At 39.0% G+C, this 18,168-nt stretch overlaps 1 protein-coding gene and 1 long non-coding RNA gene across 4 annotated transcripts; one reads left to right on the top strand and one right to left on the bottom strand.

Annotated features, from left to right (window-relative positions):
• Positions 1-1,004: 1,004 nt before the first annotated feature.
• Positions 1,005-3,185, bottom strand: LOC130683014 (uncharacterized). The gene is made up of 2 exons (XR_008996563.1): positions 1,410-3,185; positions 1,005-1,160 (listed from the first exon to the last, which is right to left on the bottom strand). It is a non-coding gene; the product is annotated as an uncharacterized LOC130683014 (long non-coding RNA).
• TRMO (tRNA methyltransferase O) lies at positions 1,157-15,543 on the top strand. Of its 3 annotated transcripts, none has more exons than XM_036888537.2 (5): positions 1,157-1,493; positions 6,328-6,502; positions 8,689-8,846; positions 12,002-12,640; positions 15,096-15,543. In XM_036888537.2, exons 1-5 carry the CDS (start codon positions 1,418-1,420, stop codon positions 15,311-15,313), a joined length of 1,266 nt encoding a protein of 421 aa, XP_036744432.2. In that variant the 5' UTR covers positions 1,157-1,417; the 3' UTR covers positions 15,314-15,543. The 3 variants fall into 3 exon arrangements, with proteins under 3 accessions (XP_036744432.2, XP_036744433.2, XP_036744434.2); XM_036888538.2 differs by lacking the exon at positions 1,157-1,493 and adding an exon at positions 3,429-3,563; XM_036888539.2 differs by lacking the exons at positions 1,157-1,493; positions 6,328-6,502; positions 8,689-8,846 and adding an exon at positions 11,671-11,876.
• Positions 15,544-18,168: the final 2,625 nt, after the last annotated feature.

The following is an 18,168-nucleotide window of genomic DNA, read 5'->3' as shown; positions in this document are numbered from 1 at the left end:
TGTCTCCAAGTCTGCTTTGTATTTCAATACTTGTCACACTTGGTAATTAATGTATTTTTTGTAGGCTTATCATTACATAATGCTATTAAAGGCCAGGAAGGCGAATACCGCCTGTTTTCTACACTAGGCAGTCCACAGACTAAGCAAGACTATCACTTTCAACACCACCATCTAGTGGCAAATGCAGCTATTACAGCCCCAGTTTTACAGTATATATTGCTCAATCCTTCTCAAATTTGTTTTTTCAGCTGCGCAGGACTGTACCTCCTGGAAACAGACTAATGGCATTCTTCTCCAAATTTGCATGTGGAAAAGACTAGGACACATATATGAATCTGATCAACTTGAATGTTTTTAAAAAAATCACAATATTAAAATCTGGCGGCTTCTGCTGGTTGCTTTCTCTGATCAATTAGTCCATGAACAGGTTTAGAAACAGCTTTGTGTGGTTGTTAGGTTTTTTAATCTTAACATGCATGGTTTTTGAATATTTTATATTGCAGGCAGTATGTCTCGCCCTCCATCCTCCAACAGGATAAAATGCCCAGAAACAGAATTATGTATACAGAGAAACTGATGGAGTTGAGAGATGACGTTAGAAGTGGGAGAAAGGATAGGCTATCCGCGCAGGGATAACGGTCATCGCATGGAAATGACAAAACGATTGTTGCTGGCCCTCAGCTTTTCAGAGCTGCCCAGAAATAACGATCGTTATCTCCCCAATGTACGTGGCATGTTGACTCTCAATTCCATTCTACTTCAGTTCCCGTGAAGCATGAGTCCCACTTCCTAACCCCTAATCACGGGTGAGACTCCCCATTCATTAGACTTGAAGTAAGGTTTACCTATGGTTCCTTTCCGACAAAACACCGTTTTATTTATGTAAAAACTTGAGTGTACAGATAAGTATAAATAAACATCTGTACCCACCAGAGGGAATTTTTAACGTCTCCTAACATCCTATCATGTGTTAACCGCATATACACATCCTTTTTCTTTAAAAATTAGCGTCATGCGTTGGACATGTAGGTTACTTATTAATATTTGAGTCATTTTTGCGCGTAAGTATTCATCGATGCGTCCTTCTTGGAAAGCGCGGGAACTCGGGAGTCACTGACCGGTGGGCAACCTCAGAGGGTCTGCGAAAGGCATCCATACACCTGTCCAGGAGAGGGACAGAGGGCGAATTATGGCCTCCGCGTCCCATTCGAAACCTTCCAGGGGCTCGCGTCTCCCGCCCTTCCGCGCCGGCCCCACTTTTCTTGCGCGCGCCCCCTCTTCCCCCGCGCGCGCCCCAAGTTTCCAAGAACCTGGGCCCGCATCAGCCCGACACGGCGGCTACCGCGCAGGCGCCGGGAATGGAGACCGGAAGCGGAAGGCTTTACGCGTCGGTTCGGTATTTCAGTGACCTGAAGCCATGCGCGGCTTGGAGGAATCGGGGCCTCGGCCCACAGCGACCCCGTGCGGGTGCGTGAAACCGGCTCTGGAGACAGGTAACGTCTAAGAGACCGGAGGTTCCGCAGTCGGAAGAGTCCTTGGCTCAGGCAGTCCACTTCAGTGAGAAGATCGTGAAATGCGAGAACTTAAACTGACGAATGTCCTTGTACTTACTGCGAAACCACGGGTCACGTGCTCCGACGACCACGTGATGTGCTTAGACTAGCGGGTTAATGTCTTCGTTCATGTTTTGTTGTCGGTGGCCATCGTCCGTCCACTTTGTCTTTGGCGCGGTGGTTCGAACAGCCACTTGCAATGACGACCTTTTTTAGGGAGTTCTAGCACCTCTGGGAAAGAGAAGATGTGTATGGCTGGTGTTATGCTGGTTAGCAATTAATAAAGGCCATAAGAAGGAGGCATTTTGTGCTGTAGGAAGTGAGGAGGGCGACGGGGGAAAGTTTGGGAATGAGAGGCAGGAAGTAGTTTTGAACTGAAACTGGGAAAAGTGGGTACGAGTTTCTCTTTAGTTTCACCTCCTTATATATAGCGAAGTATTAATTTTAGAAACTAGAGGAATCAAACGGAAGAAAATGATTCTGCCATCACCCAGAGAAAACCATTAATTCTTGGTGCCTATCTTCCAACTTGTTTTAGTGCATACAGACCAGAAAAATGAGTTCATATACAATCCCACTGTCATAACTTATTTTTAAAAGCTGTTTCATATATAAATCCATGGCAATAATTTTAATTTGAAGGGGTTACACACTGTTTTAGATATGTGCTATTATTTAACCAGTACCCTTTTGGGCATTTCGGTTATTGCCAATTTTCATTGTTCTGAATGAAAGTTCTAGAAACAAGTCTGTATGTTCTAAATGTTTAACTTAAATGAAATTTACTAAAATATTGTTACTTGGTTAGGGTTATATTCATTTAAAAAATTGGTGCACACAATAGAATGCAGGTCTAATATTTTGACAGGCAGGAAGGAGAAGGAACAAGGTCTAAAGAGCCTAGAATTGGGGAGCTGTGAGTCTGAGGTATTGGATGGAACGGGGAGGTGAGAAACATTGATTAGATTTAGATTGTAGAGAACCTTGAATGCCAGGCTAAGAGATACTGTGTTAACTGTGGGAAATACATACGGAAAGACTTCAGTTAGAGGGTACCATAACATAAGGAGCTCAAGAGTTTGGAGGACTGGTGTAGTGTCTTGATGAAGGCGGGACCTATAGTTGGAAAAGGAATTTTAAGAAGAGAAATTTAATAGTTCAGGCAAGAGGCGAAAAGGACCTGAACTTTCTGTCTGCACAAGATTTTCAGATTTTCAGATAAATCTTGTATACAAAAAAACTGCACTAAAAATGTTTTTTCTTATTACACTCTATTATTTTATTTACTTACTAGCTCTAATATTGTTAAAATGAGGGAAAAGCCTGAGCAAGGGCTTTAAAAAGCACTCTTTGAGAACACCTTCTGTTGTACTAGATGCTTTATGTATTTTAGTAATCTTACACTTTCCAAGGTAGTTGTTATTATCCTGAATATAGATGAAAAAACTACAATTCTGAGAAGGCAGTTTTGCCTAAGGTCACACAGCTAATGTATGTCTAAAACAACACAGTTCCTTTTGTTGTTTTTGTCCTTTTTCTCTTCCAATACCAGTCTAACTCTCTCATGCTTCTTTGGGGAAACACTTCTTCCCCTTTGTATGTGGTTCTCAGGGCAGTACCGTCTGACATACCTGCACTTGTATCTACCCCCATGTAAGGCAGTTTGGTTTAATTGCTGATTTACTTGTCCATCTCTTGTCAATATTCTGGAAACCCTTGAGGTTGAGAACTGGTTCTTACTTATCTCTGTACCCAGATTCTCAGCACAGTGCTTACCAAATAGTAGATGCTTAATGTTTTTTGTTTGTTTTTTGAGATATGAGGCAAGAGGGGAAAATACCAGGATTTCTCTGGGTGGACATTCTCAGGCCTCAACAAGCAGAGCATTCAAGTAGCATTTATATTTTGAAATTACTGAGCATTTGTATTTCATAGCATCTGTGTTCCCAAGAAGAGGGCACAGAGAATATATAAACAGGTTCCAGAAGAGCTCAGATGTACTAGAATATGGTAAGTGCCTACTGGGTTAATAAATGTACATGTACTATGTTGAGAGAGTGTCCCAGACATTTAAGAGTGACAGAGTTGGAGGGACTCCTACAGTGTAGCTCCTGAGTATGCTTTCAGTTCATTGCTAACACGCTCTTATCTTGTTTATGTTCTTACAGAGAAGTACAAGGAGGATTGGAGTAAATCTAATTGGTTACAATTTATATTTCTCATAGCATATGTGTAATCTGTGAAAAACAGTTGTAGACTGATTCAGTGAAATGGTGTAGCTCAGTAATAAGCTGGTAGACCTCCAGTCAGAGCAGAAATCTTTCATCATTATTGCAGATACTATATTGGTATTAAAGCATATTGTGAGATTCTTCCTAACCAAGTGTTAACTCCACTGTGATAAGAGTTTTTGTTTTGCATCTTTTCCCAGACTTAACCCAACGTCTGGCAATTGTACACACTTGGGAAATGTTTGTTAAGCAAATGAAAACAGGACATAAGGATCCTAACTGACTAGGTTAGGAGGCCAGTTTGGCCATTTTTTATGCCATTTTAATGAATACCACAGAATTATTTGGCCTCGTTTCTTCATCCTTAAGGTGTTTATATTCTACAGGAGTATGGATATGGTATAAAAGAATGCCGGTAAACAAACTTGGAAAAAATTTTAAAGTCATTAAAAATATACAATGGAACTTAGAATTGAGAGACAAAAAGCAAGTCTGAGAAGATAACAAATTGATACCAGTTCTTATAGAGCTCAAAGACAAAATAAGTGAAATATTTCCTAGGCATGCATATACATGTGATAAAATCATATGAAAAAAGGAAGTGAATGATAAAGACCATACACTGGCTTCTGTTTATCTGAGGGATAGGAAGGGTGTGGGGTAGGACAGAAGCATAAAAAGCTGCAAGTTGTTTCTTAAAGCTCTAGGTCTTTGGGCAGTGGGCACACAGGATTTCATACGATGCATTATTACTTACATTATATTACATATGATATTTATATGTAACAAATAATACAGCTTTTGTAAGTGAAAAGTGATGAAAGGTGCTATGAGGGACAACTCCAGGCCTCTAGTCTTACCACCATGCTGGTAGGGTAGATTTAATGGAAGTTAGAAATAAAATGATGGTCTAGAATGTCTTTATATCAACCCTTAAAAGAAGTTGATAAAGCTTTCATGAAATGTGAAAAAAAAGTAATCTGCAAATACAAAGAGGTATTTGTGATTACCATGGACTTTAAACCTATAGTGATGCTGGCTGGCTAGTTTTTCTTCTTTTGAAAATAGTTGCTGCTTAAAAAAAAAAAGATGTGATTATTGCAAAAACTTGGGGTATTATAGAAATTATGAAGTTATACTATAATATAATAATAAAAAATATATAAATAATCTAAAAATTTCACCATCCATTTTAACCACTCATCATTTTGGTGACATATATAGACATAGCTTTCTAGACATATATATGTGCATATTTAGATAGGTACACATATGAATAAATTCCCATAAATGGGATTGTGCTATATATAGTCTTCTTCCACTTTGTGCTTTCCATTTTAATCAATTTAGACTTACATAATACTTTTCTCCATGCAACAAGAATTTTTTGAGTACCTACCGCTTTGCATACAATATAGCAGACAGTGAACACAGCAGTAAACAAGACAAAAACTCCTGCCCACATGGATCTTACATTCTAGAGAGGCAGAGAGGTACAGGGCCAAGCCTAATCTGAAATCTACTCTGCCTCTAGATATTTTAATAGTATGATCCCATGCAGACCTTTTATTGCTTAAACAATTTTGTTTTATATGCTCTGTTGTTTTCATTTGAAAGCATTCTTACTTACACATTACACCGGTTTCCCTGCTATCCAAAAGGGGAGCATTCCTATGGAACCTTTCATAAGTCAAAATAAAGCAAAGAAGCAATCATCATTGTTTTATATGGAAAAAAATTTTTAGTGGCCTCAGACCCCCCAAAATAACCTCTCTTCGGCTTTTCTGATACCTTAGGACACATCTTGCTAAAAGATGCACAAAATAAATTGAGCTAAAGCTCAGATACAGATACAGTTGAAAGCTATGGCGGTTTGATGCTGAGGTGCTGAGTGTAGTTTTCCAGGAAAGGTGGTTGGCTGTGATATTCTTGCTGCTCAGGGTGGATGCTGTCTCTATAAATGCTTAATGATAGTTTTGCTTTATCAAAAAGTCCTCTGGATTTTTTTCACTTAGTGAAAAGAGGAGCTAATGTAGATCTTTCATGAAAGCCAAGTGGTGTGGCATGAACTTTCAAAAAGTGGGGGGATGCCTGTATACAACCACTGTCTCCTTATCTTTTATTATTTTCTACTTTGTAAGTCACACTCCACCCAATCAAAATAGCTTGTTTCCTGCAGTACTGTAACATTTCTCATTTAACTTTGTGCATGTTATTCTATTTTAAATGTCCTCTTAGCCCTGATCAAAGTCACATAACTTAGTAATTGTATGATAGAATTTGAATTAAGATCATAGTGGGTCATTTAAAAATGCCTTCTTTCTTTCTTAGACCCACAGTAAATCATGTAAAGAGATATAACAATGTGCATGTAATGATGAGGATATTTATACGTATTCATGAATATTGTAAGAATAATTTTTTATAGTTGCATAGCACCTAGATTTTAAAACTATGAAATTAATGCATTAAAGAAAATATGTTTTCCTATGTCTTTATTTGCCCTTTTGACTAATGATTTCTTATCTAATTTTCATCTGTAGGGAATCTTTTAACTGAGCCAATTGGCTATTTGGAATCTTGTTTCTTCACCAAGAATGGTACTCCAAGGCAGCCATCCATTTGTAGCCATTCACGGGCTTGTTTGAGGATTAGAAAGAGCATCTTTAATAATCCTGAACATTCCTTGATGGGCTTAGAACAGTTTTCTCATGTTTGGTAAGTTGTTTTATAGTTAGCAGTGCTTTGGGCCAGAACTTGCCCCTGAGTAAAGTACTTCAGTTGAAGGCAACCTTGGAGTCTGCCATCCAGACCATGCATGGAATTCCTGTACCTCATTCATGCACATGATTATCTGCACATCTTGGACACCCTCATGGAAGCTCAGAATCCACTAAGGGGCATGTTCCTTTTGCAGGTGGTGAGCAATGACTATGATGAATGCCTGCTGTTGAGCTTAAAACTGTAGACTTTCTTGATTCTGTTCATGGGTCATTATTCTCTCCTCTAGGCCAGGCTCAGCAAGCTACAACCTGTGGACCAAATTCAAACCTCCTGTTTTTGTAAATAAGTTCATGGCAACACAGCCACACCCATTCATTTATGTATTGTCTGTGGCTGCTTGTGTGCTACACCAGCAGAGGCGAATAGTTACAACGAGACTGGTTGGCCTGCAAACCCTAAACTATTTACTGTCTGACCTTTTACAGAAAAAGTTTGTGGAACCTGCTTTAGACCCATGAAGAATTAAGTCTACTCTTCCCAAAAGACAAAAGAGACCTTAGAAATCTGTATACTTTAAATAAAATGTTACTTATATTAGGGCTTGTGTTATACCTGTGTTACTTGTCATCACTTGGCATCCTATCTCTGTCCATTCTTGCTCTTCCCAACAGTCTGAATTGGCCTGATTTTACTGGTGAAGCCCTAAAATAAAGTGTTTATTCTGAAATGGCTTATTTTTATGTTAATTTGAGGAATAGGTAAAGTAGGAAGAGCATGAGTGACTGTCCTAGTTTGTATGATCTTGGTCGAACTACTGAAGTTAAACACATTGCTAGTATAAAAAATGGGCCAGAAGCATATAAAGAGATTTTTTCCTTATCCCTCCTAATGCTTTCCCCTCTCATTGCCACCTGCTAACACTTTTCAGATATTATTACTGTTAACAGCTTGGTGTGTACCCTGCCAGACTTTTTTTTAAATACACATAATAGCATAAATATACATACTGAGAGTGGATGTTTGTCTCAAACAATGAAATATATTTTTTTCACTTAACAGCATATATCATGACAATACATACAGGTTTACCTTTTTGCTTTAATAGTTGCCTATTATTGCAAAACACAGCTATACATGATTTGACCACTCTCCTGTTACAGAGAGTTATTTTGCTATTACAGTAATGCTCTAACAAATCTCCTTAGACACATTCTTGGGCACTTGTATAGTTTTATGACTAGGACATCAGAAGTGAATATACTGAGTTAGAGGGTAGGCATATTTGTAACTCTGGAGACCTACTGCCAAATTGCCCTCTGAAAACCTTAACCAATTTGTGCTTGAAAGGTATATAAAAATATGATCCTTTCCCTACACACTTGCTAACACTATATGTTACCAATTTTTTACATTTTTGCCTGGCAGGGAAAAACTACTTTGTTTTTCAGTTTAATTTCTTAATTATTAGCAAGGTTCAACACCTTTTCATATGATTGTTAGTTATTTCTAACTCTTTTATGAATTGCTTATTCATGTTTTTTGCTTAGTTTCTTAAACTGAGTTTCCTTTATTTTGTGGTTTATAGGTTTATGTACTATAGGTATTAACCCCTTGTCTATAATTCATGTAGCAAACATTTTCTTCTGGGATGAGGTTTTTGCAATCATAAATTTAATGATTTAGTGAATTTAAGTCTGTTACTGTTTTTGTTCATGGCTTCTTGCTTTTGTATCTTATTAGGAAGGCCTCACCAAGTTATTTAACATTTCTGTGCCTCAATTTCCTCATCCTTAAAATGGGTAGTAAGTTATACTTCTTAGGGTTGTTAATAGGATTTAATGAAATGACTATAAAAATGTCTAACATACGTAAAACTGTCTGGCATATAGCAGGCACTTACTTAGTAAATATTACTTATTTAGGCACTTGACAAACATCTATTAAGTTCCTACCACATGTCAGTCATTGTGTTGGGGACAAAGGATGTAGAGACAAGACTCTTATCTTCCTTCAAGGAATGGGAAAGGTATTATTTTTTTCCCCCACTGATTATATTTTAATATCATTCAAAGTATTCTTTCTGTTTTAATTTGTGGGGATTAAAAATTTTTCCCCTCAAATAATTATGATAAATTAACTGTGTTATTTTCTTACTCAGTGGTTTGGTTTATTTTCAATAGGATTTTGTTTGTTTTTCACAAAAACGGTCATTTGAGCTGTAAGGCCAAAGTGCAGCCTCCCAGGCTGAATGGTGCAAAGACTGGAGTTTTCTCCACAAGGAGCCCGCATCGTCCCAATGCAATAGGACTGACCCTGGCCAAGCTGGAAAAGGTAGAAGGTAACACATTTTATTTCTACTTTTACCCTTTTTTCCTTACCAAAGAGGTCTTATAAAACCAGCATAGTTTTCTACACTGGCTATTACTTAGATGAGTACCAGTGGTGTTAACCCCTGAGAGCTACCAGACATCTGAAGAAAATGAAATGATTAAAAGAATGTTAGCATTGAAACACTTTGAAATAAACTCTTAGGATGCTCAGAGGTTGTTTATATCATTATCAAAAGCTATTATTTAAAAATAACTCTTAAGATTACTTAATAATAAATTAGTAACTAAATTTTCTCTGGCTTGGAATGCAATAAATAGAAAATGATTAAAAAATAATTGGACACTTTCAAAATTTAACACAGTAACTGGTTGTATACATGGATATGATAAACAAATAGGGTGGTGGTATATCATTTCTTCATTGTAGCCTTGAGGAAATGAATATGCTCGTGGCTATAGCGCACCCATCAACTGACAGAGGGTCTGGGATGAATCTCATTATAGGATTGACATCTGTCAGACTGTGCCGAAACCAGGTTAGATTTAACTGTGTGTTCGTATATAACTAGTTACCAAGCCGTATATTTTTGGAAAGCATCCATTCTTTATTTTTTATTTTAATAAAGTATAATTGACATACATTATTTCATTTCAGGTGTACAACATAATAATTCAATATTTGTATACAGTTTGAAATGTTGAACACAGTAAGTCTAGTTAACATCCATCACCATACAGTTACCAATTTTCTTGTGATGAAAATTTTCAAGATCTACTTTCTTAGCAACTTTCAGATATGCAATATGGTATTATTGATTATAGTCACCATGCTGTACATTACATCACAATGACTTACTTATTTTATAATTGGAAGTTTGTACCTCTTGATCCGTTTCACCCATTTTGCCTTCCCCCCTTCCCACTTTCCCTCTGGCAGCCACCAGTCTTTTTCTGTGTCTATGAGTTTGGTTTTGTTTCATTTTGTTTGTTCATCTATTTTGTTTTTTAGTAAAGCATCCCATTCTTGAATCACTCTGACCTAATAAGCACATTTGTTAGAGAGGCAGAGATGAAATTTTTGGTGGATTAGGAGTTAGATCATTCTAGGCTTTGGCTTGCTTGTTTGTAAAGTGGGCAAAGGAGTAGGACCTGCCTTCTCTGGGAATAGGATTTGTTTGAGGATCTTACCACACAAAAGCTCTAAGAGTACTTTTCAGGCTACTCCATGCTCAATAGATGAGAGGAGTTGTTGTGCTTGTTCTTTCCTAGAACTTGAACTCCCCCCACTGGATGTGCTCAACTGGGCCTTGGACAGGTTTTACAGGAAAATTCTGTAGCCTATCTGTCTTGTTTTATCTATTTGGGATGGCTAACCAGCTTGGCTAACAATACAGGAACATCTTATGATCATTCATACAACCCAAACATGTTTTCTGAGCACTGAATATGGGCCAGGCATGTTCCAGGTGCTGGGGATATAGTAGTAAACAAACCAGACAAAATTCCCTGCCCTGCAGAAAGACTTACCATTCCCTCATGGGGGAGGCCCTCTTAGATGAAAGGCAAATGCGGGACCACTCTAGACACACAACACGTGTTAGGGTCGCTGCCAGTGTTTGTGTGCGCTTCACAGTTTATAAAGCATGTTCATGTCTGTCCTCTCACAGTGGCTCTGTGGGTTTGGTAGGATAGCTGCCCCCATTTTTTGAATGAGAGAACTGGGGCTCTTTTATGTTACATAATTTGCCTACTAGCTTCCAGCCAGGTGGTTGACTCCAAATCCCATGAACTTTTACCTCTGCTATAGTACTTTCTTCCTTCTGAAGACATTGTTAAGCATAATCCATCACTTAGTCCAGAAATTGTCTTTCCAAAGCTCCTGGTTCATAAGCAGTAAGTGTGTTTTAGAAATCAGAGTCCTTTGTTAGTTGCACTTTTTTTTTCAGTGGAGACAGAATTGAATATGACCACATGCAATTTTTTGATTCTCACTTGGCCAGTTTCCCAAGGATAAGTTAGTAGACTGCATCAGTAGCAGGAACTGAACTAGACATGCAGCTGTATAAGTGGGACAATATAAGACCTGTCCTTAATATTTGGTAACAGTGACTTATATTCTGCTTAGTTGTTTGACTCTCGATGGATATACTGGGTTGTCATCACTGCTGTGTAATAAATTACCATGCACTTATCAGTTTAAACAAAACACATTTATTACATGTTTGAAACATATTTCTGTGGGTCAGGAATATGGTAACAGCTGAACTGGTGCTCTGCTTAAGGTCTCACCAGGCATAGTTAAGGTGTCAGCTGGGATGAGATTTTATCTGGAGGCTTGAATAGAAGAATGTGCTTCCAGGCTCATTCAGGTTATTGGCAGAATTCACTTCCATGTAGTTGTGGGACGGAAAGCCTAGCTTCTTGCTGGTTGTTGGCTGGTGGCTGCCTTCAGTTCTTAGAGGCCACCCACAGTGCCCTGCCACATGGGCTTTCCTACCACAGCTGCTTATTTGTCAAGGCCAGGTGAAGTGTCTTGAGTAAGTTTGCCGGCAATCACAGAAGTCTTAGATAGCAAAACATAGTCTCTGGAATCATATCAGGTGACACTCAGGATGATGGGATTGTGCAAGGGTGTGAACACCAAGAGGTGGGCATCCTAGGGGCCATGTTAGAGTCTGTTTGCTGCAGTGGAAGCCCTCATTGGTCCAAGGAAAGTTTGAGGACTCTGATGTGCCTGGAACAGAGTTAGGAGCCCCAGTGATGCAAAGGTGAGTCAGCTCCACCCAGTGTTCAAGGGCGTATTCACTGTCTTGGGAGAGAGACTCTAAGCAGGTTGTTGCCAGATCATGTGAAAAGAGCTCTAGTAGAGGTTTATACACAGGTTTCTTTGTGTAACTCAGAAAAAAGAACACTTACATGTGGAAGAGCCACAGAGGCTTTGTAAAAGGGGTGTTAATATGAAAGCCTTGAAGAGCAAGTAGGAGTTTCACAGGTGAAGAAGAGAATGGGTTTCCAGGTAGAAAGAAAAGAGTTATGAGGTAAGAGAGCCTAGAGTGTAAGACAATTGGGTGTAAGCTTGGCAAGGCATAGCAGACAGTGTTGGGGCTCTGTATGTGCTATTCTTCATGTTAATATTTCTAAGAGGATGTTTTTCACATTATAGGTGGAGCTATATACCTTTCTGGAATTGACATGATTCATGGCACACCCATACTTGACATAAAGCCCTACATAGCTGACTATGACTCACCACAAAATTTGATTGAGCCTCTAGGGGACTTTAATTTACAGAATAATCAATATACACCAGAAACCATGTCCCCGTCTGATGGCAAGAGTGCCAGCTGTGAACAACAGCAGCTCTCAGGGTGTGATGAACCACAACCCAACAGTTGCATTAAGGAGAAACCTGAATTTCCTGAAGACAGAACTTCAGGAGAAAACTATGTGAAACACAACTTGGCAAAAATCCAGCAAAACTCACCTAACTACATGGAGAGAACAGCAGATTTTGAATCAAGAAGTGATCAGAGTCTGAGTGTAGCAGAAGAGCAAATTGGCCCATATTGCCTGGAGAAGAGCTTTTCAGAGGAAGGTACAGAAAAAAGGCTTAGAAGACAGGAAGAGGCAGCAGTCCCACAAGGAAACAGTGCAGAGGTGCAGCCCATGGCTCTTCACTGCCCTTCCAGGGTGTCTGACGCCAGTGTGGTCCCTGCCTGGGTGAGAGAGGCCCCTGTGGCCACCTTGGAAGTCCGGTTTACTCCTCATGCAGAGATGGACCTTAGGCACCTCAGTTCAGAAGGTGAGCCAGTTACTTTCAGTTTCTTATTTCTGAATGACAGATGAGTTTTTGCTAGGATATTTAGCCAATTTTATTATTTCTGAGGGCAGTTATGTAGAGTATTTGTCAGTATGATTGGTTATAAAGAAATGTGGGAGTATAAAGTACTATCTGGGCAAAACCACCATCCGTGACTTTCATCAACAACTGTTCAACACAGTGAGTCCCAGGCATTCAGAAAAGTACTGAGAATGGCTGCTACCTCACGACTGATGCACATGCATGACCCGTAATTTAGGGCCTGTCTTTCTGTCATGACGGTTCTTGGAGTTTTCAAACAGCATTCAGGAGCTAGGTTGTGATTGTTCTATACTTACATAGGTTAAGTTTTTCATCTCTTTTACTATCTGACTAGAGAAATATCCCATCCTATTCTATCAGGTGGCTGATAGCTCAGCCCCTAGCACAGAGCCCAGGAGTAAGACAGAAAGAGTCTCTTAGCACAGAAATTATCCCATGAAGTCCCAGCACTAGAGACATGCACTTCACTGCAGAGGAGAAACCATAGGGCTTTCCCTTGGAGCCTTTTCACCTTACCACATTGCTCTTAATATAACTTTGTTATCTGGTTCCCCAGACCACATCAGATCCCAAGCAGCAATCCAGAATGAAGGTAGGGGCTGGTAAGAGGGGGTTCAGTGGTTCCAGTGAGAAGTAGCCAGTTAGCTGCCAATGAGATGACAAATTTCATCTGCCACTTGAAGGTTGTGCTTATTCTCTCCTAAGGCTTTATATTTAAACAAAGCATTTGATTTTTAAATTGATCTCTTTAGTTAAAAAGTTTTGTTAATGAAGGTTGTTTCATCACTGTATAAAATTGATGGGAGGAAGAAAGTCAGTTGACAAGGGTGTTTTGGTAGAACAAAGTGCTGCCTAGAAGATACTTTATATTTATACTTAAACCCTATCTTGTGGTTATCATTGAATGCCTCCTACTTTGAAAAGTTTTAATTGTTTCAAACTGCAGTTCTCTATATTTGAGAGATTACAATATGCCTTACTGCTTAAAAGGTTAAAAAGAGAAATTGTGAAACATAAATATAAAACAGGGGCTCATTTATAAGAGGCAGCAGAATTTAGAGCCAGGACAGAAATAAGAAATGACCTCTGAAAGTTCAGAGTTAGAAAAGATGAAAGATACTGAAATGGGGGTGGGGGACATTGGTGCTGGAATAGAGCGCTGTGGGCACTCAAGGGAGAGAAGGATTCTGACTTGGGTAGCAGGGAGGAAATCTAGGAAGGCTTCCTGGAAGAAGAGGTATTTGAGCTGAACTTAGAAGATAAGCAGGCAGAGAAATGAGGGAAGGGCACTTATGCCAAATGACTATTCAAGCAAAGGCCTGGAGCTCTTACCAGACACACTGTTACTGACGAGTGTGATATTCTTGAAACTCCTCTTTGTGGCCTTAGAGTCATTCAATAAAAGAATCTTAGTACTGTATAATTGGTCCTTGGTTTCTGACCGCAAACTGAACTTGATGGCTTTACTTACCAACTTATTTACTGGACATAACCCAGAGTGATTTTTGGCTGTTTTCTAAAAATTGAATTTACTTTCAAAAGGATAAACATCCACCACCACTCCAGAAAATATTTTAAACAGGGACCACATTGTTTCAGAGCACATGTCTTGGAAAGAAGGCCTTCATTTGGATTTACATTATGTTGTAGCTATTTGAAATGAGGTCACAGGTAATTTTTTATTTAAGCTTTTTTCATACCGTATTTTTAAAAATTAAAGTATACCCACAATGATATAAAGGTAGGAAGTTTACCACTTGATAGGGTGAATATCTGTTCACCTGAAATTTACATCTGAGTGGAATGAGGTGGCCTGCTCCCTAATGATGGCACTGAACTTACTCAGTGTATCTGTTCCACTGTTTTCACAAGGACTTACTCATGTCCTTGTTCCTTAGGGACTGTGTGATACTTTTAAAATGGGGCTGTGACCTGGCTTTCTGAGGCTCTCTCCCTTGCCTGTAGTTATGCTCTCAGTATGTGTGGGTTTAGTCCTCTTTCTTGTAGTATTGTTAGAATGCTGGGACTGGCACTGATCATACCTCCATTCTGAGAAGAAAATGACAAGGAAAATTGAATTAAAGTCTACATTGAACGTAGATAAGTGACATTTAGGTTGCCAAAAAATGGAAGCATAGCTCTCCTGTTAGGAGACTAAAGGAAAAAGATCACCATGATTTTTTTGCTCAGCAAGTGAAAATTTAGGGAATGCATAGGTTTAATGACAGTAAATACCACTTATAGTTGACATTCTCTGTATTGACGAAATAGGTTTCCAAACCCTGTTCATTTCAAGTGATACTCAAAGAACCAACCAAACTCCACACTGAAGTTCACTGTAATGAAATCTGACCTGTGTGATTTTTGAGCATTAAGTGTGTTCTTCTCATTGCAGATGTCAGTCGAGCTTCATTTAAATATTTTCAATCAGCAGAGGAAGCAAAGCGCGCCATTGAGGCTGTGTTGTCAGCTGACCCTCGGTCTGTATATCGACGGAAGCTCTGCCAGGATCGCCTCTTCTACTTCACTGTAGATACAGCACATGTGACTTGCTGGTTTGGTGATGGCTTTGCAGAGGTTGTAAGGATCAAGCCAGCTTCTGAGCCTGTATAGATGGCTGACCCTGTGGAGTCCTTGGTGTCTCTGGGATTGTGAGTAGCCTCCATCATGTCTTTAGAAGCCTAATTGATTTTGAATGTGGCCATTAGATTTTCTGTACAAGCTAATGACATGCCTTCTTTGTAGAAAGAAGCAACACTTTGTGATCTCACTGCTTTGATTGATTTGGGTTCTTCAGAATACTTATTAGACAAACATATTTTAATAAATTGAGAAGGAGAAAATTTAGAGAAATTGTATGCTTTTTTATTGGTTAATTTTGAGGAGTCTAAAAGTAATGCTATCTCACTGATTTCTGAAATAAGTGAATTGTTCTTGGCACTTGGTAAGATTGGGCAGAGCTCATGCTAGCAGGGACGTTCGAGCTGAGGGTATCTGGTCAACAATTCTTACTGATTTTCCTGGAAAAGCGTGATCTCTCTATTCTATCCTAAATCAAACTGAGTTACAGTATCTTAGGAAGCTAACAAATAAAAAACAAGTGGTTATAAAGATCTTTATAGAGACTAAACCCCTGTGTTTCAGAGAGTTTGTCATACGCACACACATAAACACACACGTATGTACATATATATATATATATATATATATATATTTAATTTTGATTCTAAAGTAGAGACCATAATTTTTGTGGATGCCTTGGTATCAGAAAACAAAGTAACCCCCAGATGTCCAAGAAAGTTACTTAATTACTGTTTTTTTTCTTATTTATTCTTTGTTTACTGAGAACCTACTACGGGTTGGGTTTTAGTGACAAAATGAGATGAACAAGATGCAGTTCTTATTGCAGGTCATAGTGGAGGAAGGAGACATAAGCACATTATTCTATTACAGTTAGATAAATACAGTAATTAAGTCTGTACATAGTTCCCGTGTAGTACCACGTAAGAAGCAGTTGTAGGAATGTATTGCCTATAGGTGATTTTAATGATGTGATCCCAGATAACTGAAGATTTTTCATCAGGATAACCAAATTAGACACCTGTCAACATGACATAGGTTTTCCTAATCACAACTGTTAATCTTAACAGCTGATTGATCATGGTTTTGAAACGAGCCTTGCTGCCTGTAGGTACTTGCCCAGAGCCATTTGTGGCTGATGACACTGCACTCTTGAACCACCTGGGTTGTCTCTGAGGTTACTTGGAACCTCTTGTGAAAGTATCTTTAATTTGATTATTCAAAGATTTTTATTTTGAGATAATTATAGAGTCATAGGAAGTTGAAAAAATATTGCAGAGGCTCTGTGTACCCTTAACCTAGCTTTTTCTTATAGTAATATTTTATATAAACCAGAGAATAATGTTAAAATGAGGAAGCTGATATTAGTATAATCTCTTTATTTTTATTTTGATCTCTTTTCTTTTTAAATTTATTATGAGACTGAATCACGGCTTGAAGCACAAAATGTTGATATTTAATATGGAAAAGGTAACGCTGAGAAAGATACCACCAGCCTTCTAGGAAGAGGACTATTCAGTTGTTTAGGGGTTTAATATATATCCTCAGGATTTTAGAACTAAAATCCTACATACAGTCTAGTTTAGTTCTCTGCCATCTCACCAGTCTCAATGTTCCGTGTTCAGTGCTAGCCCTTGCTTAAACCCTTCAGAGATGTTCCTTCACCCCTGCCCTGTGTAGCCCATTATGTGTGGACAGTGCTCATTATTTAAATTTTCTTCCTTTATATGAGATAAAATCTGTTCTCTGATAACTCTCTTCTCTAGTGGGGCCTCATAGTATAAGGCTGATGGCACGCCCATGTTAGCCTGTCATATACCATTTTAGCTCCCCACCTCTCAGTCCTCTCTCAGCTGAGCCACCCCCATTTTCTTCAACTGTTATTCATACAGTATGATCTTATATAGCATGATCTCATATAACATGATCTCCCCACCTCTGAATCCTTGAGTCCCCTGTGTGAGCTTTTGTCTTGGCATTATTTCCAGTTTCCTGTTGTGAGGAAATTTGGATCTCCAGGTCATGAACTTCCATCCCTCAGAAAGAGAAATAGCTTGAAGTAAGTCTCTTACTCCTTTCCCCAAAGAAGCAGCAAGGGACACAATTTTCTGTATCACACATAAATGACATCTTAAATTTTAGTCTTTGCTTTTTTGGTGCCGGTAGAGGGAGCCCTTGGCAGCTGATTATTTTCACTAGCTTGGAGGTAAACTACAGAAGTTCAGGCTGTTCAGGTAATTTTGGTTTTTGGCCCAAGCCCAGCTTTCCAGAACAGTAACGTCCACAGGAAATGCTGATTTTTGTCAATCACATATAGAAAGAAAGTAGAAGTATGAGTGCCATTCATTCAATTTTTAGATTGTAATTTGGATTAAGGAGTAGGATGGGTTATTCTAGCACATGGGGGTTGTGCACAGCCAGATGGACTCATTAGCCAAACCCACGAGTGTGCATGCACAAGGCATTCACTCTGTTTATATGTTCACGACTTTTTTCTTTGGAGAGAAGAAAAGGAAGTTGAAGGTGTAAATCAACATTTGTTGGTGGTTTTCTTTTTATGGTATGGTCCCAAAGAAGGCAGATGAGGACTCAGTAATAATGAAATCTGTATCAGTTACTGAATTTTTATCACATCCTTGGCACTGGGCTACATGCTTTTTATACATCGATCAGAGATTAGGTAACATGCTCAAACTCACACAACTGGTGAGCCATGCAGCGAGGATTTAAACCCACCCCATCTGGCTCCAGGGTTGGCTTCCTTCCCAGCTTGGGTTTCCTGCCTCTCCTAGCACAGATGCAGATGCTAAGCAAACCAGACTGGTTTGTTTGAGGGTCAGCAGTGCCATATGCTTAATGAGCACAGGACACTACTCAGAGTGGTGTTC

Source organism: Manis pentadactyla, chromosome 3 (assembly GCF_030020395.1).
Source record: "Manis pentadactyla isolate mManPen7 chromosome 3, mManPen7.hap1, whole genome shotgun sequence".
NCBI lineage: Eukaryota > Metazoa > Chordata > Mammalia > Pholidota > Manidae > Manis > Manis pentadactyla.
This window is presented reverse-complemented; position numbering and strand designations above follow the sequence as displayed.